Source organism: Psammomys obesus, unplaced genomic scaffold (assembly GCF_907164565.1).
Source record: "Psammomys obesus unplaced genomic scaffold, mPsaObe1.curated_primary_1811, whole genome shotgun sequence".
Taxonomy (NCBI): Eukaryota; Metazoa; Chordata; class Mammalia; order Rodentia; family Muridae; genus Psammomys; species Psammomys obesus.
Window position 1 is genome coordinate 14,204,584 of NW_026596256.1, and position 24,730 is coordinate 14,229,313.

General features: G+C 40.3%; 1 protein-coding gene and 1 pseudogene across 1 annotated transcript in view; both read right to left on the reverse strand.

Moving 5' to 3' along the window:
- Veph1 (ventricular zone expressed PH domain containing 1) overlaps positions 1-24,730 on the reverse strand; it is a 191,716-nt gene that overhangs the window by 47,279 nt on the left and 119,707 nt on the right. The window contains exons 9-10 of the mRNA XM_055596770.1: positions 20,214-20,353; positions 14,618-14,752 (exon numbers count right to left, since the gene is read on the reverse strand). Coding sequence (XP_055452745.1) covers positions 14,618-14,752; positions 20,214-20,353 — 275 coding nt within the window. The remainder of the gene's footprint in view (positions 1-14,617; positions 14,753-20,213; positions 20,354-24,730) is intronic.
- LOC129668813 (protein SET-like) lies at positions 3,272-8,459 on the reverse strand (annotated as a pseudogene).

Here is a 24,730-nt window from a genome sequence, read left to right on the forward strand (position 1 = left end):
TCCTTTGCTGGCCTCTTGAACCCACCCTTACTTTGCTTTAATTAATTGCTTGCTTTAATTTATTTGGCTACGATGATTTGGGTCAGTGGTCTTTCTAATCCCATCTTTGGGATTAACGGTTCCTAGTTGTATCCCTCATTTTGTTTATCCTTTAATCACTGGATGAACTCCTTGACCCAGCTTCTTCATATGAACTTTTTTTTTTTTTTTTTTGAGAAAAGGTTTCTCTGTGTAGCTTTGACTGTCCTGGACTCACTGTATAGACCAGGCTGGCCTCTGAACTCACAGAGATCCACCTGCCTCTGCCTCCCCAAGTGCTGGGATTACAGGCGTGTCAAATGAACACATTTTTGTGATTCCACAAACTGGATATTGTGAGTAATGCAGCAACAAACAGGACAGACATCTCTAGGTAAGCTTGTATCATGTCCTCTGGCTATACATCCAGACAGGATAGCGGAACCTACAGAAAATCTAATTTGGTTTTTAAAGGTGCTTTCATACTGTGTCTCCAATCTGCATTCCCACAATGGTATCTTGGAGTTCCCTTCTCTCCGTATCCTATCCAGAGTTTGTTAACTTTCATCTTTGAGCCCAGGTGAGAAGATAGCTCCTTGTAGTTTTGACTTGGATTTCCCTGATAGTTTAAGACATTGAGCATTTTCCTCCTTAAAATTTTTATCTTATCCTTAAAGTTTTCTTTTTAAAAAAGAAAACTTTTTGGCAAGTGGCTCAATGGGTAAAGGAACTTCCTTGCAAGCCTTGCAGCTGGAGCTCAATCCTTGGCACCCACATGGTAGAAGGAGAAAAACCAACTTTTGAAAATTGTCCTTTGCCCTCCCCATATGCCCTGTGACATGAGCTCTCCTCTGCATTAAAAAAAAAGTGATAAAGATTTTAAAAATTATTTTGAGTATGTTTTATACTAAAAGAAGACTATGTAAACACACACACACACACACAGTGAAGGTGTGCTCACAAGTCTGGTTTTGTTGCTTGTTTGTTTTAAATGGGATATGTGACAAATTTATAGGAGGATGCTCTTGTAGGAGGGCAGAGGTTCCCTCCTTTTCTTCCTCTCTCTCCTCCTTTCCCTCCTTTTCTCTGTCCTCCTTTTTTTTCCTCCCCATCTCCTCATTGTTTGGGGTTTTGGTTTCAGAGCCTTTGCTAATTATTTTCTTTGTCAGAAAAACTTACTTGAAATCTGCTTTCAGGTGCATTTCTTTTGTGGTCAAGGAGAGTATTGGGGTGTATTAGCATATGCCTGTAATCTCAGCACATGAGATACGAAGGCAGGAGCATCAGAAACTCAAGGACAGTGTCAGCTAAATAAATTTGAAACTGGCCTGAGCTACATGAGATCAAAGAAAACAAAGAGCAAAAGTATATACAACCTTAAGTTCTATTGCTTCATCCAGGCAAACACTAAAATCTACTTAAAGAAACTACTAACAGAGGTGAATTCTATTATGAAATGATTTTACGAAAAGGAAGGAAGAGCAATTGATTGGTTGAAGAACTAAAGACCTCCATGGGGCATCTGGATATTGCTGTTGATAATTCCATGCATGTTTGTTTTGTTCATCCCTTCAAGGGGAGCAGACCTCTGATCAGAGGACCAGAGGACCAGACAGCTGGGGGATTGCCAACAGGCCAGAATTTGAGAGAGAGAGAGAGATGGTATCTTTATTGATTCACATGACCCAGTTCCCCAATCATGGGGAAATCCCATATGCCATGGAAATGAGGTCTCCAAAACTATTCCCATTATGGAAACAAAACATTTAAATGAAATAAAAATTCAAAAAAATGTGTCCCATCTGGCTGGGAGAGTATTTTTTTTTTTTCAGTCCATATTTGCTTCAAGCACACCTGAGAGTTCCCAGGCTTAATTGGTCAGAGTTTAGAAGCATAAATAAAAGTGGAGGTTCAATCCTGGGGGGAACAAAGTGAGACCTTCCGATGCTCCCAAAAGCTTAGAGGCATGTCTCAAATTCTGGTGTTAGTGCGCTTGAATAGACAAATGCACAGGCAAAATTGAGATCTCCTTAATTCATTCTACTAGCATACCACCCTCCCCCTTTTCTCAGTCTTGTTTACCCCAAAAGCAGCCTCAGCAAAAGTGTAGCACGATTCTGAATGTATTTTTATGGCAGCATAAGACTGCTTGGTGTATTTTAAAAATTTATGCAAGCTATCATGGTGCTTATGTTAAGTTTTGCAATTTTTTTATTGAAATATTATATTTAAAAGTTTTATCTTGTTTCATATGCATCTAATTAGCTTATTTTGTTGTCAAGCTTTGTGACCATGCTTTTCTCCATTCTCCTGCTAGAGGTTTGTGCTGGTCCTGACATTTTGATGCAAACAACACCGGACTTCATATTTCTGCATTCATTTCCTGTTGCGGGTGTGTGAATGCTTTGCCTAGAAATGGAATTGCATGGTAATAGCACACAATTTATAACCAGGTATTGCCAGGTCACTTTTTTGGAGGAGTGGGGTGGGGGAGCTGTTCTGGGTTGGATGCACCTAGGACCTTGTGAATGCTAAGCAAGTGTTCTACCACCGAGATGTATCTCCATCGTTTGCTTTTTAACTTATTTCTTCTTTTTTTAATTTTTTCGTTAGGAGAGAATTTTATTTTAAAAGTGTCACTTTAAACTGCAAGGATGTCCGTTAAACATCACAATTAAACATGCCAAAGGAGAAGCCGTGTTGTCAGACTGCCCACTTAACCCCTCAGACCTCAAACCTACCCTTTGCTGACCTTCTATACCCCCCTTTTCCTTTTTAGTAAACAGAGAAAGTAGACAGATAACATGTTGGTAAATGCTAACTGTCTGTATTCACATAGAGACACATATGAGCCCAATAGACAGAGAAAGGAAAAAAGCTAGACTTCTATGCAGTACTCCACAGGGCCTGGCACCCTCCACCCTCAGCAGAGCCAAGGGCTTCTTTTTTTTTCCCTCACAGAGAGCAGTGTTGGTATTGAATCCACAGTTTTTGAGACAAGAAAGGATAAAAATGAATTTAGAACAGAAAAGTGGAGATTCTTTTCCTGTTGTATTTTTGTTCAAGATTATTCCCCCCCCCCAAATAAGTTAAAAACCATGGTGTTAAGAGAGACCTCAAAAGAGGGTGACTGAGCGCAAGGGTTAAGGGGAGGAAAATGACTGCAATTTGCTCCCAGGGACTGGAGAAAATTAAAACAAAATAAATAAAAAGAGAATAAAAAAAGAAAGTTGGAATCCATCAGTCTTCTGTGCTAGTCATCTTCACCTTCATCCTTATCCCCTTCTTCATCAATTCCTTCTAACCCTTCCTCTTCATCATTATCATCATCTGCCTCTTCTTCATCATCATCCATATCAGGAACCAAATAGTATTGCAAGAGATTTGGCCAAATACTGTCTTTGATGACATCTCCTAGCATCTGCACCTGCATTGGAATAGTCATGAACCAGGTAAAGAAGCTCTCTGGCTCTTGGTGCTCCCGTTTCCTGCTGGCCTCATTTTGCGTTTGACTTGAGTGCTTTGTTGAATCCTTTCCAGATTTCCATTTGATTTCGGTGGACTTTGAAGATGGAAAGTCACCACTCTCATTCAGGTGAAATTCTTGGAGAGAACTTTATTTTCAAAGTAAGGATTTTCATCAAAATACAAATCTATTCTGTAACCTGATTTAATGTCTTCGTATTCTGTCACTTCACTCTGGCCAAATAATGCAGGGCCTCTTCGTCCTCCTCTCTCAGCGGTGCGACACACTTGTGGATGGTTGACAAATGTTACCCAAAAATTGGGGATTGTGGCGATCAATTCTGACCTCTTCTGAAAAAAACGGTTGGCGGAGTTTGTTAGATTTTTGTTCTACTTTCAAAATTTCCTCACTGACTTGTTCATCAAGTCTATTTCACCTTGTACTTCATCAATATGCTCAGTTGCTTCTTGCTGCTCTTTTTTCTCCATCCTCGGGGCAGCAGCAGTCTGGATTTCTTGGACTGAGGCAGAATCGCAGACTGCTGTTTCGGGGGCCATGGCTTGAGGAAGGTGGCCTACGACCAGAGGGCAGAGGCCGATGCTCACAGCAGGAAGAAACTTGCACGAGGTGCTTTATAACTTTGAGGCAAGATTTGTTTGTTTGACAAGGTGGGCTTAGAACTCGCTTTGTGTCCATGCTGGCCTTGAACTGATGATCTTCCTGCATCAGCTTCCTGAGAGGCTGTGACAGGACAATGTCGCCAGGTCTGGCTCACACTGCCTTTTAAAGGAGGCTGCAGCCGAACAGATGGTCGTAAGCCTTGTGTAGGACAGAGTGATTTTGTGTTGCAATATAAAACTTCCTAATATTTAAGTATTTTTTCTGATAAACTTAATTATAATTAAGACTTTTGGAAAGACTGTCCAGCTAATGATTATGTAGATTTTTCTTAAGCCTTTTTAATTGGCTCTACCTGCTTTGATATGAATAGAATATGAAATTTCCATTTTTTTCATATCATTGTCATTTTGGGCATCTTGGTATAATCACAAGTTTTTATTTTTGTCAATCTGGTCAGTATAAAATTGCATAACAATAAGAACATTTAAATCGGTTACTTCAGTGATATTGTGTCTGAACATCTTTGCCCCTCCTGACTTGGTTATTTGAGGTTCATTGTAAGTATTTCAGATATTTTTCTCCCAGTTTGTGTCTTTAATTTTGTTACTGTGTGCCTAACCAGAGAGAAGAAATTAAACTTTTTAGGTAGTTAAATTTATTCATATTTTCCTTTTGATTTTTTTTGCTCACTTGTCTTCTAATTTTTTTCCTGTCCTGAAGTTATCAGGTGACTTTTAAAAATTATAATTTATTCACTTTGTATTCCTGCTGCAGCCCCCTTCATAATCTCCTACCAGTTCCACCCTCCCTCTCACTTCTCCCCCATGCTCCTCCCCTAGTCCACTGATAGGGGAGGTCCTTCTCCCCTTCTATCTGATCCTAGTCTATCAGGTCTCATCAGGACTGACTGTATTGTCTTCCTCTGTGGCCTGGCAAGCCTGTTCCCACCTCAGGGGGAGGTGATCAAAGAACCAGCCACTGAGTTCATGTCAGAGACAGTCCCTGTTCCCTTTGCTAGGAAACCCACTTGGAAACCAAGCAGCTTATGGGCTTCTTCTGAAGAGGGGGCTAGGTCCTCTCCATGCATGGTTCTTGGTTGGAGTATTGGCCTCTGCAGGGGTCCCTAGGCCAGGTATTTTGGCTCTGTGTTCACCTTGTGGCGTTCTGTCCCCTCCAGGTGTTTCTATCTCCCTCTTCTCCCACCAGGTGACTTTTGATGTTTTCTTCCAATTTGTGTAAAATTTTATTTGATATATTTTGTCTTTAATTTATCTCCACTGTGTTTGAGATGGACCTAATTCTACCTTTTAAGTCTATGTAGTGACATATCCTCACAGTATTTTATAAATATTTAACTTTGTCCTAGGTGATCTGAAATCCTTCTGTTACTTCTGAAGTCCCATATGAATTCAGGACTGACTCTGGGCTGTGTTCTTTTATTAGTTTTGTTAGATATAGTTTTGGTGTGTGGTCCAGTATGATTTTAAAAACACTCTTGATTCTCCTGCCTTGGCTTCTCAAGTGCTGGGATTTCCATGGTGTACCACTACATCTGACTCAGATTTTATTCTTTCTTTTTGTTGTTTGTATTTTTGTTTTTTTGAGACAGGGTTTCTCTGTATAGACCTGGCTGTCCTGGAACTCACTCTATAGACTAGGCTGGCCTCAAACTCAGATTCGATTGCTTCTACCTCCGTGTGCTGAGGTGATGGAATGTATCCCTTCAAACTGCAAGCCAGAGCAAACCTTTCCTCTTTTTAACTACTTCTTGTCAGGTATTTTGGCCCAGAAATAAGAAAATTAACAAACATGGTGTTTTTTTTCCTTCTTCATTAATCTATTTGTTGATTTTACACCCCGGGGGCACCCCCACTCCCTCCTCTCAGTCCCACCCTCCCACCCATTTCCACCATGCTCTCTTCGCCTCCACCCCCAGATGCCAACACGCCCTGGCACATCAAGTCTCATCAGGACCAAGTGCCTCCTCTTTCACTGAGGCAAGACAAGGCAGCCCTGCTAGGTAAATGGTATCCAGAGGAAGGCAACAGGGTCCAAGTCAGAGGCAGCCCCCACTCCAATTTTAGGTAATCCGCTTGAGGAGCAAGCACCCATCAGCTTCCTGTGTGTAGGGGGCCTAGGACCAGTCTGTGCATGTTCTTTGGATGGTGGTTCAGTCTCCATGAGCCACCTTAGCGTTTTTTAGGTTATTATTCTCTTGCTCCTTATAGATTTACTGTTGTCGTAAACGATATCTTCTTACTGCATTTTCCTGTCTAGGTTATTCTTGATCTTATATCGACAACTTTATGATCCTTATTATAAAATTAAATTGTCTTGTATTTTCTGCACACAGTCTTTGTCCATAATTTCTCCCTGTGTATCATCACTCCTCTCTCTCTCTAGTTGCTTTTGTGTCGGCGCCTCCAGCTCTTACTTAGTTCTCTGGTCTTCCTAGTAGACAGAAACTCCAACGGAAGGATACATGATGAGAGCAATATAGGATACAGTGTTGAACCCGGCCCATGAACAAAGCTGTGTGAGAAGATTTCTGAGGCCTTGTGAGGAAACGCCACGTAAACACGACAAGAATTTCATCATCTCTGTTCGTCCATAATGCGGGTTCTTGGAATGTGTTTTGTGCCCCTCCCAGGTGTATAGATAGGGACGAGTTTCTTTCAGCTGCATTTATTCATTTGCCTGTGTGCGAAATCATGTTTTGCCACATGTGGCTCGCCCTTGTGATTGTACACTTTGCTCAGGGGACTCTTCTTGACAAGAGTATAAATTGCCTGGTGTTCTCAGTAAAGCTGGCCACTGCAGGAGACTTTAGTTGGCCTCAGTTGTAGTTCTGCTGCCCACCAGAGCCATAAGCAAAATGCTGTTGGTTTCTCATGACAGCAAATGCCCTTACATTTTTCTCTGGCTGTGATATTCATTCTCTTTCTTGTAAGTTTTAAAGAAAATATTTAATTGCCTTTACATGTGATTATATATATTTCCCTTTCACATACTGTGTGTATATATTCCTGATAGTTTTTGAGCTAAACACTTTGCTCTGTTTGTTTGTATGTTATTTCTTTTTCCATAGAAGTGGAGAGATTTAATAATTACACTTTTTTTGAGACAGTTTGTGTGTATGTGTGTGTGTGTATGTGTGTAGCCATAGCTGTCCTACAAACTCACTTTGTAGACCAGACTGGCCTCAAACTCAGAGATCTGCCTGCCTCTGCCTCCCGAGTGCTGGGATTAAAGGCATGTGCCACTACTGCCCGGCAATAATTACACTTTTATTGTTATATTTTGATATTTAGGTTAGCTCCTTTTCACTTATTTTTTCTCTTAAAAACTTAAACTAGTTTCATTTGTTTACCTGACTACATATTTTATTTTTATTTTTTTTATTTATTTTTTTTAAGAGGAAACATATATTTTAATTTTAGTGAGTTTGTCAGATTAATTTCCAAATAATTGCAATAATTCTTTTTTTTTAATTGCAATAATTCTAATGTCCACTGTTAGGACAAACTTATACAGCATACCATCTTACCCACCTGTCACTCCCAACACATCTTCTGAACTTCTTGATACTAGTTGGGTCAACACAGTGAGAGCCATTCCTGATTTAACAGGCACATCCCTGTTTATCCTGAACCTGTGCTTGCTGCATCTGTCCGGGAACAGCAGGCTTCCCTTTTCTGGTGAGTCTTACACTTTGACTAGCTTTTATCAGGGCTTCTTTATAGAAGCTCTGTGTGTGTGTGTGTGTGTGTGTGTGTGTGTGTGTGTGTGTATGTGTGTGTGAAGGGGTGATACAAGAGCTGCTTTGCTCATCTCATCTCACTGTTCCTGACTACATATTTTATAAACTTTCTATTTTATTAATGTGTATATGGTGTTTGTTTGTATGTTTGTGTAGAGGCAAGTGTACCTTGGTACATGTGTGGAGGTCAGAGGACAACTTTTGACAGTCAATTCTCTTTTCTACCAGGAGTTCTTAGTATCAAACTCCAGGCAGTGTGCTTCTCCACATTGACTGAGTCATCCTGTTGGTTTTTTTTTTTTTGACAATATTTTTTCCTGACTTCAGCGTCTTAGAAATTACTCCACTAGAATTTAAATTGGAACTCAGTCAATCTATTAATTAACTTACAGAAACTATTCACATCTATTTTGCTACTCACTATTCTCCTCCAGGAGCTTGGCCTGTTGCTATGTCAATTCAGACCCTGTTTCAATTCATGGATTTGTGTTCTTGAAGATATTACATTTTTTCTATGTAACTAATTACTCATCTGTAACATGGGAAAGATAATACCTTCATCTCATCATACTGAATCCAACTCAATGCTACCATGTTTACCTACATGTGTGAACTTCTCGGTGGTTTTTAACTAGGGTCTAACGCCTGGGCAGTGATTGGCACCGCCTACGTGCTTAGTAAGGGGTCACTATTGTTGTTACTAGCATTGTTTATTTCAACAGGATTATTTTTCTCTCCTTTTTACCTTCTCACTCTTTTTTTTCCTTTAAGACAGAGTGAAGGAGCACAGGCTGGTGTTGAACTGGCAGGGTGGCCCACAGCGTCCTAAGTGCTAGGATTATAAGCATTTGCCACAAATTGGCTCTAAAAAGGTTATTTCCACATGGTATCAGTATAATGCTGGTTTTATCTCTTCACTTCCAAGAGTCTACTAGTTATTTCTGTTCTATGTTCTATTTGCTCAGTAGGTGTTGTTACTTTCCATGGCTACAGTAAGCCAGACATACTTGTTAGGTACCCAAATCATATAAACCGACAGACAAAATCTCTGCCCCATGCTTTCAATCAATACAAAATACTAAATGACAGAGTATATTCTGGTTTTATTTGAAAAATAAGAGCACCTCCAATATTTTATCACTAAGCATAATTTTTTTATTAGACAAATATGCATACTCCTAAGATATTTCTACTCCTAATTATTAACATTGTTTATTTTATTCAGTCAACACATATTGAATGACATGTGTTTATGATTCTTTGAATGCAAAGGGTACTTCTTGTATAAAACAAATATCATTAGGTAGACAGATTGTGATGATTTGAATGAGAATGGCCCCAGAGACACAAATATTTAACTGATTGGACCCCAGTTGTTGGAACTGTTTGGGAAGGATTAGGAGGTATGGTCTTGTTGGAGAAGGTGTGTCATTAGGGGTGGGCTTTGAAGTTTCAAAAGCCCAGACCTTTCCTAGTCTCTCTTCTCTCTCTCTCTGCTTTCTACTTGTGCATTAGAATGTATGCTCTCAGATACTGCTCTAGTGCCATATCATGTCTGCTTGCCTGCCTGATGCTATGCACTCTGCCATGATGGTCAAGGACTCGAACCCTCTGGAACTGTAAGCCCTAATATACTCTTTCTTCCATAGGTTTCCTTGGTCATGGTCTAGGGTAACTAAGACACAGACAATAACATCTGATATAAAAATACACAATTAATAAAAGTTTAGGCTTTTATCTAATTTTAATGCCATGAATATCTAAAGATATTTTTTCTTTTGAACTGGTGAACATATGGATTATGCAAATAACACTACTCATAGTTTTGTAACTTTAAAGTATAGTATTATATAAAGATGTCATATTTCAATTCTGTGAGATCTGTAAGAATTTGCAAGTGATAAATGCATTAATTTTATGTTTAAACGTCATAGAAATCTGGAGAATGCTCTCCGATAACATTGGTCTGATTGAATTAAAATCTATAATAGATGATCCTTGAAATTAATCTCTGTATTTTTACTCTGAATCTCAGTGCATCTAAAGCAGATTTGAATTGTGTTATTTAGGTGTAAAGTGAGAGGGATAAGGATAGGGATAGATTGAGGGAAGGGGGACTGAAAGGATCAGACTAACTTTGTAACCCATATGTATTTTAAAACCTATATTTTTGGGCTTTAGGCACAGGTTAAGCTAAAGTACTTTTCCAGAGAATTGTAGAAATGTGACCCTGGCCATCTGTGAGGACAGAGATAAGAAAGCGAGCAAGCAACCACCTTCACTCAGCAAAAAGAATGACCAGACCTTTGTCTGCGAGACAGCATTTCTTACAACCAACCCAGATGGCCTCAATCTTTCTTCTGAGTAGCCCCTGACCTCCGGCCAAAAGCCTGTAGCCCCGATATTCAAAGATGAGCTAATTACCCCCCATCCCCACCTTTAATTGCAGCCACATTCACACTTAGTAGGACTGGAAGACTAACCAATTATCTTATAGCTTCCTCATCCAATCCTGAATTGCCAAGACTGCAACCCCTAAAAATTCTGGCTCCTTGTCCTTTAAAAACCCAAGGCCATTGTCTCCCAGTGCCACTCTTTGCTGACCAGCAGGGGTGACCCCATTGTGCAATGGTTAAAATAAACCTCTTGTGATTGCATCGATTAATCTGGTCTCCTGAGTTTCCCTCATTTACCTACTAAAAGTTAGGCTCTTGCTGGGCTTAACAGAGAAAGGAAGAGAGGGGTGAGGAGAGGGAGAGACTGGGACACAGAAACAAAGGCCTTAATGAGTAGCAAAGGCAGGTTTTAAGCCCAGGTCATGCTATTCAGGGATGTGCATAGAGGGAGAAAGGTAGGGAATACTGCTCTAACCAATATGAAACTTTAGTTTTTGACAGAACAAAAAGTTGGTCATTTCTCATGCACCATGAGTGATGGGATCAGCTATCTTTTCAGAGCTGTAGTCCTCTGTGGGAGCTCAGAATTCCAGACTGTTTCCATCTCCTCACAACCTAGTATGCTAGGAGAAGGTGGCAAGCACAGACACTCACACATTGAGTTTTAAAAATGTAGGACTGGACAGCACACAACTCTTCTCGTGTTCCATCGGCTGAGGCAATTCTCAAGGCCAAGCCTCTCTCTAAGCCACCAGGAAACATGACGCTCTCCCCCACTCAAGTGAGAGAAGAACCCGATGCCTTGGTGACAGCCTTGCTGTCATCGTGGTATGAAGCCCAGGGCTCCAGTTCTGCTACTGACTTTCAATAGCTCCCTTTGCTTCGAATTTTGACATTTGAACATGACAGTATTTGTTTGTTCAATGTACTGCTATTGTGTTGGTCAAATACTGTATGGCCATAGAAATAAAATGGTAAATTTGAGGAAATCTCTACCCTCATGTATTTGTTGTTGCCTCAGGCTCCTGCTGAGGATAATGTGTACCCCATCATACATGGTCTTAATTTAGTGAATCTCAGTGATAGACTCCAGATCTAAAATTCCAAGTTTTTATTTAAAAATGCTACAGGGTCATGTTCTGGATTCTCAAGCACTCTCTCAGATAGGTCTTCTCTTGAGAGGCTGAATTCTCTAGACTGAAGTGAAAGTTCAGAAGCAGAGAGACAAATGCCATCATTTTCACACCACTGCGTGTGTGTATACATATGTACACGTGGTCAATGTGGAAACGGAAGACTCTGTGTAAGTCCCAGCTAGTTTGAATTTATAATGGAGAACCCTTCATCACAATGGTAGCAAGCAAGCATGATTAGGACATTTTGGAACAGAAGGCAACCTTGCCACACCATGTACATTCCAGATACCAGCATTTTTTCTATTCTCATGAATAAACCAAATTATGAAACTCAGAACATTTCCAAAACTTGGCTTTACAGTTACCTTTTCCCTAGAGGAATATTTATTGGCATAGAGGAGGAATATGAATAAGAGTAATACCAAGTACAAAACCTGTTGCCAAGTTATTTTTTTAATCTCTTAGAACTTGAAGTAGGTGCCAAGTTTTAATTTTCTTCTTGTCTCCAGTTAAAATAGCTAAGGATTAAATTTTTTTATAAGACTCTGATGCATTAAATTGTCTTTAAGCACAATGTAACAGTTGAAAATTTGAGTGAAATATGCAAAGAATTCCACTCACTTCCTGTTGTTGTGATTGTGGGATTTTCTTTTTCTTTCAATACCAAGTGTCAAATTCTTAAACTAAAGTCAAAGAACAGTGAAACAGAAGTTGAATATTTCCCTGCTGTCTATAGACTCTTAGGAATAAAAGTTCTGATTAGCTACATTCCTCATCCTGTTGCTATTCTTCACAGGAAAGACATTTCTACAATGTGACTCGTTGTGATGACTTCGTCACTCATTTGTTCTTCCTCATTGGGCACATGTGTAGTGAATGTGCATACAGAGGGCAGAGGGCATTGGTGTCTTCTGCTCTTGCTTTCTGTCTCAGTCCGCTGAGACAGGGTCCCTCACTGAATCAGAAAGTCGCTGTTTACAGTAGGCTGGCTGGCCTGAAAGCTCTTAGGATCTGCTTCCTGTCGGCCTCCAGGTTCCAGTATTGGGGTTACAGGCACATGCAGCCATGCCTTTTAATAAAGGTGGGTTCTAGGGATTTGAACTCAGGCCTTCTTGCTTGCAGAGTGACAGTTCTTACCCAACAAGACATCTAAGCTCTTGTTTGTACTTTGAGTTTACTTAATCCTGACATGATTATTTCTCAAAAGCAAAATGAGCAGAGGGAGAGACAGGAAAGGTTGGTCAAATTGTCCCAAGTTATAGCTAGACAAGAGACAGACATGGTGTTCTATTGGGCAGTAAAGTGACTATAGATAGTGACAATGTATATATATTTCAATACATTTCAAAGGACTATAATAACACATTTTGATCTAAATATTTGAGATTGAGATGTTTACCTTGATTTGAGTATTATATAAGATATACATGTATTTAAATATCTCATAATTCTCCATAAAAATGTACAATTTTTATAAGAAAAATCAGTAAAATGAGGTCAGATACTATGATTAAACATATCAGAACCTCCAGATTTCCCATTTGGCATCCAATACTCATTACTGGACATTCTTAAAAGTAAAAACAGTGATGAGAGTCCTTGGGTCCAGATAGGGCTTATTGCAGAAAAGCTGGTAATGGTCAGGGAAGCTCTCAGTAGCCTGCCTATATTTGCCAGCTGCATCGTCTCTTCAGTGACCTGGCCCACTGTAATGATATCAGTGCTAACCCATGACTCTGAAACCCATATCTCCAGTCAAGCCCTTCTCTGTGAGGAGCACAGTAACATTTCAACTGCCAGACATACACAAACATGGCACTCTTTCCATCTTAGTTTGCTGGTATTAACAAAATGCCGGAGGCTGAGACACTTGCAGAATTTATTTCTTATAGTCCTAGAAGCTAAGGGTATCTAAGGCCAAGGCACTGGAAACTGTGATGTGTGCCAAGAGTTTGGTTTCTGCTTCCAACACACAGGGCTCTGCCTCCTTCATGGATGGCAGATGGGGAGATAGACTTCCTATCACTTCTATAAATGCCCTTAACAGCATTTATGAGGGTTTTGCCCTGTGACTTAATCAATTCCTTAATGCCACACTTCTTCATTCTATCACACATCACATTAAATAGGGTTAATGACATTCAGAAATTTGAAAGTATACATACTACCAACAAACCATGGCACCTTGAACAACTCCAATGTAGTCCCAGGCTTCCAAGTATGGTCAAGCTCTCAGTAATCATTCCCTGCTCCACACAGCCCATGGCTTTCCTCATAAGAAACTCTGAGTTCACCAGAGTTCCTGTACCACACTTTCCCACTCTCTAGGGCCAGGTCTATTCTGCCCTTTGACCTTTTTCTGGTACAGCTGCCCGGTGAGCCTTCACTCTACCATGAGGGGATGCTACTGCTTCTTGGACCTCAGATTATACTTTCCTGTCAAAAAATAGAGCTTTGTCACCCTGGCTACACCTTTTCTCTTTCCCAACTCATCTTCATTTTCTTGCTTGGTGGTGATTGCAGAAGGGGAAGAGGGAAGGTGAGGGGAAGAGGGAAAAAGCTTCCTGCTACTCTTTTTAATTTACTGAGTTTTCTATAAAGTAAAAAAAATGTTTATTCATTTAATGTGCATATGTTAGTGCCTGCGTGTAAGTATGTCTGTGCACCATCTTTGTGCCTGATGCCTACAGAATTACAGTTGTGAGCTTTCCTATGGGTGCTGGGAATAGAACCTGCGTCCTTCGGAAGAGCAGCCAGTGCTTTTAACCACTGAGGCATCTCTCTAGCCCCTGTGTAAGATGTATTGATTCTATGTAGTGCTTGTGGCTTTCTGTGGTCCAAGAAAACTCTATTTCATGAATTGTGGGCCTAAAGAACAGTTGCCCTGTCTACCAGTGACACTGTGTTGACTTCAGCATGGTAGCACAGAAAAGTTGTTATTATCATCGTCATCATTTATTATTATATTGCTATTACTGACACAAAGTCTCACTATGCTTCCCAACTTGGGCTTGAACTTGTAATCTGTTTGCTATGGCTTCTTGAGCGATAGGATAACAGGTATACACCATAAGACCAAATTCCAAAAGTAATTGCTTAATAAGTATCTTCTGATAATAAGAGAAGGAAAGAAAGAAAGAAGGGAAAATTGAATCATGAAGAAAAATGCAAATCATTTAAAGGTAACACCGAATCCATGTGTGAGAAGAAAAGCATTTACCTTCTGTTGTGGAAATGTGGACTCTGTCATGGCAACTTCAAAGCTGAGGGTTCCCCTGGGCTGAGTCTTCTCCCATAGGGCTTTGAGGAACTGCACAGAACCACTCTGAATGGACAAGGGTTCAGGAAACAGGCTCTGTGTAGGCATAAGGATGGAGACACCACATTACCTCTTGGCCCAATGATAAAATCTAATGGACTCCCAGGTACTATGTAGGCCAGCTTTGAAGAGTAACATTATGTAACTTTAAGTGATAAAACAGAAGTCTATACTGAAGAGCAAATACATGATTTAGCTAACACTTCTGAGTTTCTAAGAGAAATTTAAAATTAATTAGATTTTATATTCTTGCCTGTATATGTGTCTAAATCTTGTAATATAGTATTATATTAATGATTTTCCAGTAATATTACTTAGTTGCAAAGTGGTAAATATACATATTCATATTGACTTTATTAAGGATCTGAGAATGAAAGCATGAAGTTAAAAGAAGGATTCAAAAGAGTCTATTTATGTACAGTGGATTATAAAGAATAGATATCAAGCAATTAAATAATTCATCATATAATTATGGAATATGAATGTTGTGAGTGAGTGTGGGACAAAAAATATTCTTTCATCCTCAAATATTAAATGGGTGAATGTTCTTAAAGCTTGAGCTTTTATGTGCTGTCAATGCGACATTACATTTATCTAGAATTCAGTACAGCCAATGAGAATCAGCTTTTTAATGGGCATGTTAAACTCATGTGTACATATTTACTGTGATGTGACTGGTAATCCTTGATATGCTGGAATGTTCCACTTTTGGATGTGAGAAGCCAAATCAATTTAAGAGAAGAGTTTTGATAAACATATAAAACATCAATAAATATCATTTATTCACATACAATACCATAAATGTTATTCATTATCATGTGGTAGGATACAACAGATAAATCATATTTTCATGACAACAACTGAGATTTTCTAGACAGTCTGTGTGCACAGCCTTCTACTTAGTGAGTGAAAAATACTAGTTTTTAAGGAAAAAAAAATCTCATGATTGTCAGGAAAATGAGTGAGTGGTCTCTTATGCGAATTGGGAAGAGCAGAGAATTGTGGACCCCAAGTTAGTGACAGATTTTAAAAGTGTATGAGCCAGTGACTGCAATTTAATTTGAGTAACATACAGTATATGATACCTTGTTTCAATAGGAGCAGCGCTTGATTTAATGAGTCATTAATCCAAAAAGGAACCAGTAGATGCATCTAAGTCTGAGAACTCCATAAATGTGGGACGCTGACATGACAGCGAGAGTTGGTCAAGTATACAAGACCAGTGATGGGTTTGTAGTTACCAAATAAATGAAAGTTTGTTCTGGCTCTGCCCACAGCCAAGATTTACCCAGAGTGTATAACATCATAGGTGTGGACGAAGAGAAAAAGCACTACAGTGAAATAAGCTCGAAGAAAACTTTACAAAGAGACACTTCCTGGTGAATTTCCTTAAAGAAGAGTAGAAAGAATCAGACTGTCAATAAAACAGATTGAGAGAGTGAAAAAACACTTTTTTCTTGGTGTGCTTTCAGAAAGTTAAGAACAAAGCCAAAGATGGAGCCAAATACAAAAATCACTGATGAAAACTATTGAAAAAAAATGAGTAGAAAATGAATATTATTATTCTAAGAGAAAAGTGAATGTTATTTTTTTTTTTTTTGTGTGTGTGTGTGTGTTTCTATGTAATTTGGCTCACACCAAAGTCTGAGCTGTTCTTTGCAAGATGTTATTAAATGTTCTTAAGAAGTCATACTGCAGTAAAAATTGGCAGATTCTATACCTTTTCTTAATTACTGTAGTTACATTTTATAATTATGAAGCAGCCAGCACTACATTTCATTATTCCTTAATAAGCCTGACTTCATAAAGATATGTTAGACTATTTTTATTTGTGACATTTAAATTTTATTAAATTTTGAGTTTTCTTTTTTTTTTTTAAGAAGGTCCTGTTTGAAAATTTTATATATGCATATAAGATGTTTTGATCAGGTCTACTCCTCTATTCCCTGTTCTGTGCTTCCTTCTTTATTCTCTTACTATGATTCTTTCCAAGTTTCATGCATCCTTCCTCTTCTTCTCAAGCCTGAGCCCACCTAGGGCTACCAGTATATACACAGGCATTTGACCATCTGGAGTGGGGTAGCTTGTCAGGATCTGCATCCCAGAAAAGCTAACTGACCATCCATCCACTGTTGGAAGCTTCTCAGCCAGGGGCGGGCCTTCACGACCACCTCCGTCTCCTGCGCTGTGACTTTCTCTGGCTTGATCTGTGTAAGCTGTTGCAGCTACCATGAACTGATATGCAGCTGCTACATTGTGTCTGGAAAACTACTGTTTGCTGTGGTCATTCACTATTCTGGCTCTTAAAATCATTCAGTCCACCCTCTCCATCATGATGGTTCCTGCCTTGGGGAGGAAGTATGACGAAATGTCCCATTTAGGGTTGATCACTCCAGGCTTTTATGCTTTACATGTTGACCAATTGTGGGATTTTGTGTTAGTTGTCATATATTGTAAAAAGAAGCTTCTCTGATATGGTTTGGGAGACACCCTATTCTATTGGTATAGCAATATAAGATTAAGATTAAAAGAACTGTCTCAAAACCCCCAAAAGTGTAATTATTATGTTCGTTTAGCAGAAAACCTAGTAGTACTTTCTCCCCGAGAGCCCGTGATCTACCTAACCATTGGTTCTTGGCCCTGTTCATGATGAAGGCATGAGCTCCAGCTTATGGAATGGACCTTAAATGCAACCAAAAGTTGTTTGGTTACTCTTACATTTGTGCCACTACATCAGTGTGTAATCTTCCCAGGACAGTTACTTAGCTTGAAGAACTTACAGCTGGATGATGTGGAGAATTACTTTTCTCACCTGGTAGCATGTGTTCTATCTGGAAACAAGCTAGGAACCTGCCACAGAGGGCCTCTGAAAGGCTCTGCCCTGCAGACTATCAAAGCAGATGCTGAGACTTATGGCCAACTGTTGGGCAGAGTGCATGGAATCTTCTGTAAGAAGTGGGAAATAATAAGATCTGGAGAAGACAGGAACCCCACAAGGAGAGCAACAGAACCAGAAAATTTGAACACAGGGGTCTTCCCAGAGACTCATACTCCAACCAAGTACCAGGCATGGAGATAACCTAGAACCCCTGCACAGATGTAGCCCATGGCAGTTTAGTGTCCAAGTGGGTTACATAGTAATGGGAAGAGGGACTGTCTCTGACATAATCTGATTGGCCTGCTCTTTGATCACCTCCCCCTGAGGGGGGAGCAGCCTTACCAGGCCACAGAAGATGACAATGCGGCCACTTTTGATGAGAACTGATAGACTAAGATCAGAAGAAAGGAGAGGAAGACCTTCCCTATCAGTGGACTTGGGGAAAGGCATGTGTGAAGAAGGGGGAGGGAGGGTGGGACCAGAAGGGAAGGAGGGAGGTGTTTATGGGGGGATACAAAGTGAATAAAGTGTAATAAATAAAATAAAATAAAATAAAATAAAATAAAATGAAATAAAATGAAATAAACTAGTACCAGTTTGGTCTCTCCATATTCTTTGATTCAAGTATGTGTTGTCTTCAGCAACAGAGTTGATTAATAGAGTTCTAGAAAGTAAACCCAAGTAATGACAATAGCTTGTAATGTTTAGATGTCTTGGAGAGCTCACTGGCCAACAATTTGAAACGAGGTAATCTGTACCGGGCCAGTGCTTTATATCTGATAATCTATGATGTCTATGAAAGGTACTGTCTTTAAGCTATTTTATTAAATTGAAAAATGTTATTTATTTGTGTGCGTGTTTACGGGCATGTGCATGCTATGTTATATATAAGTGCACGTCAGAAGACAACTGGCAGGAGTTGGTCCTCCACTTCCATGGGGATCCAGTGAATTAGACTCAGGTCGTCAGAGCCACTTCACCACCTCAGGTGACTTTTGCAGGTCTATGATAAAATATTACAGAAATATTTCTTAACTGAAGTAATTTAATGGTTGTGTCACTGGCCTAATTTTCAAGTACATTACAACACTCACATCCTGTATTTTCTACTTCTGCCCACTCTTCTCTTACCCATAAATATTGCCTGTTTTGTTTTCAAAGGACAGGCAACAACGAAGATTACTATATTTTAGATCCAATAATATGAGTTCCGCCCTTCAATTTCCTTAGTCAGTAACAATGGTACTTAAGATCTCTTCTGGTGCTGACACTCTATAATCTACATTTATATATATATATTTTAAATTCTTTATTAATTACACTATATTCACTTTGTATCCCCCCTGTGGTTTCCTCCCTCCTCCTGTCCCAATCCCTCCCTTCCTCCCCCCTCTGCACACATGCCCCTCCCAAGCCCACTGATAGGGGAGGACTTCTTTTCCTTCCTTCTGATCCTAGTCTATTAGGTCTCAAAAGGAGTGGCTGCATTGTCTTCTTCTGTGGCCTGGTAATGCTGCTCCCCCCTCAGGAGGAAGTAATTAAAGAGCAGGGCAATCAGTTCATGTCAATGACAGTCCCTGTTCCTATTACTATGGAACCTGCTTGGATACTGAACTGCCATGGGCTACATCTGTGCAGGGGTCATAGGTTATCTCCATGCATGGTCCTTGGTTGGAGTGTCAGTCTCAGGAAAGACCCCTGTGCTCAGATTTTTTGGTTCTGTTGTTCTCCTCGTGGAGTTCCTGTCCTCTCCAGATCTTCATTTATATTTTAAGTGCAATTTTAATACTTCTAACTATTTCTAAATAAGTTCTTTCTTTCTCTCTCTTTTTCTTTCTCTCTCTTTTTCTTTCTCTCTCTCTCTTTCTTTCTTTTTCAAGAAAGGGTTTCTCTCTGTCACCTTGGCTGTCATGGACTTGATTTGTAGACCAGGCTGGCCTCGAGATCACAGAGATCTGCCTGCCTCTGCCTCCTTGAGTGCTGGCAATAGAGGCGTGCATCACCATGTCCAGATAAGAGTCTCTTTCCATGTTGATATTTTGGCATAAAGTTCATCATTGTTATGTTAAAAGCTTTTGTTTGTAATTTCTGCTGTGCACATGTATTCATTAGGATAAAGTGGGTTTCAGAAACTTAGCAATGTCAAACATAATATACTCAAACTAAAATTAATTGGGTTTTAGAAGAAGGTAGATGAAGGGAAACTCTCCAGATGGTAGCTTTTACTGCTACATTACAGGAAGTAGTTTAATTTTCTTTTTTTCTTTTTTACTTTAGTGCTGAGGATTGAACCTAGGGCTCCCAAGATGCTGGCAAATGCTTTCCTGTGGTACCCAGCCTTTCTTCCCTTCCCCCTCTCCTTTCTCCTTCTCATTTAAAGCTTAAGGGTATGCAACATGAGAATAGGTTGGACTTGCTGATTAATGATTCAGTATCTTTTTTTTTTTTTAAAGAAATTATCTTAAAAGATAGAAAATCTGTGCTAAGGATGGATGTAAATAGCTTGTTGTTTTATATGTACCATTTTTGGCCAAAGGATTAATAATTCAGTAAAAGTGATTAGAACCTCACATCCTACCAGCTTGTTCAGGAGCGCAGTGGGCACAACTTAAGACACACCTGCTGGAAGAGAAACATGATCTGGATCCAGGGCTGGGGCGCTTGGCTGATGAGGGTGAAACTGGACTTGCTGTACAGGCAGTAATGACCCTTTAAGGAACAGGTAAAGAACAGCTTTGCCACACAGCTTCTCATAGTATCTAGAAATAACACAGCATTAAACATTAGTTAGGCTCTTTGATCCAACGCATAAGATATTGGTTATGCAGAACACACGATTCCTCTAGGAACCATTCCCGAGTTTTCAGGCAGTGAACTAATGACTCCAAACAACTCTGTATTTGGGAGTGGATTCATTTCAAGGAAGGTACGTATTTTAAGGTGTGTAAGTGTAAATATGTTTAAATGAATCTGGTTTAGGCAGGTTATATTCTGTCAACTTTTATCTTGTTTTAAACAACATGCAGGGACGAAAAGATCAAGCAATTCCTAGAGAAACCAAAGACAAACAATTAATACAAAGGTTCAAGTGTTACCATGCCATAGACACCTGGTCAGACACGTTGAAGTGGTGACTTCAGAGGATAAACTGACGAATGAAGGGGGGAAAAGACGACTCTCCTGGCAGTGAGGACTATGCTATCAACTGCTGATGCTGTGTGTGAGCCATAGAGATACCCTCCAATAAACGCCTGCCAGAGATGTAGGCTCCTGGGCTCTGACCTGGTCTGGTTCATGAGGTCAATCTCAGTTTGAAGATCAATGTCCAGCAGACCCAGAGATCATTCCCTAGAGACAATAACATGGTGGGAGGGTGACATGGGGCAGAAGCAGTGAAGAGCCATACGTCCAGGCAATGGAGAATACTGAATGAATGAATGAAGTCTAGGTTGAGGCTGTGTGTGTTAGGCTCACCGTGTGCATGAGCATACAAGTGTGAAGCCTGGACAGGAAGAGTTACCGTGGACTGACTTCCGTGTGCATGTCATGTTGGATTCCATTCGATTTTTCCAGCCCTACAAGATGAATGTTGTTATTGCTTGAATCTTAAATGTCACCCAAAGATTCTCCTGTTAAAAGCTTAGTTGCCAATTGGTGAGGGGGAGCGTGACTAGTCATGAGGGTTTCAGCTCCATCAGTGGATTAATCCATTAACAGGCTCATAATCTGTTGGCATTATTGGGAGGTGGTGACACCTAGGAGGTGGGATCTAGTTGGAAGTAGTCATCTCACTAAGGGCGTGCCCTGGAAGTGTATCTCGTGACTCCACCCCACCCCCACAGCTGCCATCTCCCCCTTCCACACACTCCACCACCATGACATTGTATATTACCTCGGGTACAAAGCAAGGAAACCAGGTTATCATGGACTGAACCTCGGAAACCAGGAACTAGAATAAACCTTTCCTGTTTTAGTTCCTACTGGTATTTTTCACAGCAATGAAAAGCTGACTAACGCAGGCATTGCTACTTTAAAGTAAGATAACTCACCCCTTTAGAAACTGAGTCTAGTGAACTGCTGAGACCACTGAGCTCACCACAACCTCGCTCACTATGGGTTAATAGGGAAATTGTGTTTGCACAGATGAATGATATTCAGGGATCAAAAAAAAAATCGCTCAACAATTTTTTTCCTGGTTTTTTGAGACAGGGTTTCTCTGTGTAATCCTAGCTGTCCTGAAACTTGCTTTGTAGACCAGGCTGGCCTCGAACTTCAGAGATTTTCCTGCCTCTGCCTTCCAAGTGCTGGGATTATAGGTGTTTGCCACAACTGCCTAGCTCATTCAACATTTTTTTAAAATATATTTTTTAAAATTTCTTTTTAAAAAATTTATTAATTACAATTTATTCACTTTGTATCCCTCCGTAGCTCCTTCCCTCTTCTCCTCCCAATTCCACCCTCCCCTTCTTCTCCCATGCCCCTCCCCCAGTCCACTGATAGGGGAGGTCTTCTTCCCCTTCCTTCTGATCCTAGTCTATCAGGTTTCATCAGGACTGGCTGCACTGTCTTCCTCGGTGGCCTGGTAAGCCTGTTCCACACTCAGGGACAGGTGATAAAAGAGCAGGCCAATCAGTTCATGTCAGTTCAACATCTTTAACTCTGTAACAGTTCGAGCCAGGATTTTTAACCAAGCAGGGCTGACACCATGTTAAGGTATGTATTATGTATGTAGATCTACATACTAGGGGATATTTAAATTTGTAGAGACATATTGATAAATCATTGAAAATTCATTGTTCAGAATTAATTGGATTTTTGTTTTATTTTTATTTTATTTATTTATTTTTTTATTTTTTGAGACAGGGTTTCTCTGTGTGTAGCCTTGGCTGTCCTTGACTTGCTTTATAGACCAGGATAGCCTCAAACTCACAGAGAGCTACCTGCCTCTGCCTCCTGGAGTGCTGGGGTTAATGAGACTTTTGAAATAAGATGTTTTTAAAAATTTTCAGATTCATTATGTCTTACTTGTAAAAGTAGAAATGGTTCAGTGTTCCATTTTCTTTTTATAAAAAGGTATTTATTTTATGTGTATGATGAGTGTTTTGCCTCGATGCATTTCTGTGCAACACTTGTGTGTCTGGTGCCCGTGAAGGCCAGAATAGGGCACCAGGTATCCCTGGTTACAGATGGTTATGAGCCATCATGTGTGTGTTGGGAGTTGAACTCAGGTCCTTTGGAGAACCCATCAGTTCTCTTAACTGCTGAGCCATCTCTCCAGCCCCTGGGGTTTCTTTGACGTTGATGAGACACCAACAAAGGAAGCAAAAATCAGAATCAGTAACCACCCAAGACAGTGTGCTAAAGCTGGTTATCTCAAGAATTTTGTGATAATGATAGAAAACTGACTAACACAATGATAATTTGAAAAATGAAGTCAATAGTGTGAAAGACTAAATATAAACTGCTTTATATTGAACCTGCCACTGGAGTGCAGACCTGGAAACTCAGCCCTTGGGAGGCTGAGAGGTAGGAAAATCACAAGTTCAAGCCCAGCCTGGGTTATATAGCAAGAGCCTGTCACCAACCAATCAACCAACCACCTAACCACCTACATTAAAGACACAGGCAAACGAATATCCTGTAAGTGCACACACCCGAAGACGTTACTCGAAATAAATGTCACTAAAATGTACACATGAAACAGGAGTATGTTTTCCTTCAGTAGAACGCTTCAAAGGGGAACAAGCTCCCCTCCGAGAGCCCACACAGTCAGCTAGGCCGTTTCATTTTGCACCTGACCACAGGTGAACAGCTCTGTCTTTTCTCCTCTCCTCCCCTCCCCGTTCTTACGGCTTATTATTTATTTATTGTAAGTAAACATGGGTTGGATTTAACTTTACTCACACTGGGACTCTGTCTTATATATGAACCACAGGGCCTCAGATCACATAAGATGATCAAAGCGCTAGGAGAGGAGCGCGTACCCAGGAGCACGCACACAGGCTGTGGAAACAAGTCAGCTCTGGGCTGCTTCAGCTAATGCTCCAGCAAACTTGGTCTACTTCAGTATTCTTGGTTTTTTTTCCCAGAGGTTTCCAAGCTTGAATTGTTTTCTATATTATTAAATTTTAGTTGTTACCTTTTTTCTTTGTGATTTTCCCCCCTAGTGCATTACAGAGTATTGAATAGTGGACTAGTTGTTGGATGAGTGAGTGAATGAATGAATGGATGAATGAATGAATGATTAATTAATATTGGACACTAGGCTGAAGTAATTACAGGCTGTGGTGCTGCTATGGCTATTAAGAAGCTTATACTCAAATGAGAGAATGTTGTTCACAACTCACTCTAAGTTCATGAAATAACAGAATAGAGCTACGGTTGCTGAGAGAAATCAATAAGGCATTCCGACTGGAGAGCAAGGGAGGAGGGGAATGCAGACCTCATAGAGCTTACTACAGCTTGCATGAGAACTGGGCACGGCGGTGTGGTACACTTGAGAACTCGGGTGCCATTCTTGCCCTAATGGAAGACAACCGTGGACTGCCACAGGACCAGCTGCTGGAAGTTCCTGCTGTTGCTGCTGCTGCTGCAGCCGCATCCCAGGAAGGACAGTACTGGCAAAGGATGGCCCCAGGTGGGCCTGTCCTTTAAGTTGTTTTTGCCAAGTATTTTGTCACAACAGTGAGAAAAATAGCGAATGATTCTTCTCTTCATGACCCAGTTCTAACCGCTAAATCCCGTCTCCTGAAGGTTCCACAGCCCTCTAAAACAGTGCTACTATGCAAGGAACAAGCATTCAAAGCAGGGGCCTGAGCCTCTGGGAGAGACTTCAGATTCAGTCCATAATGAGTCTCACAACAGATGTATCACTGGCAAAGATTCTCTCCCTTTCTGTAAGCCGTGTCTTCACTGTGTCAATCGTTTCCTGTGTGTGCACAGGCGCTTTTTTAACTCATGCAATACGATTTGTCAGCGGTTGCTGTTACTTCCTGGCTACTTTAATCTCGCTCAGAAAGATTTTTGTCTATGCCTGTATATCTTTAAAAACTTTCTGTGTTAATTTTTAAATTTTATATCGATGAGTATGTTGCCTGCATGCATGTATGTGTACCACCTGGTGCCTACCAATGTTC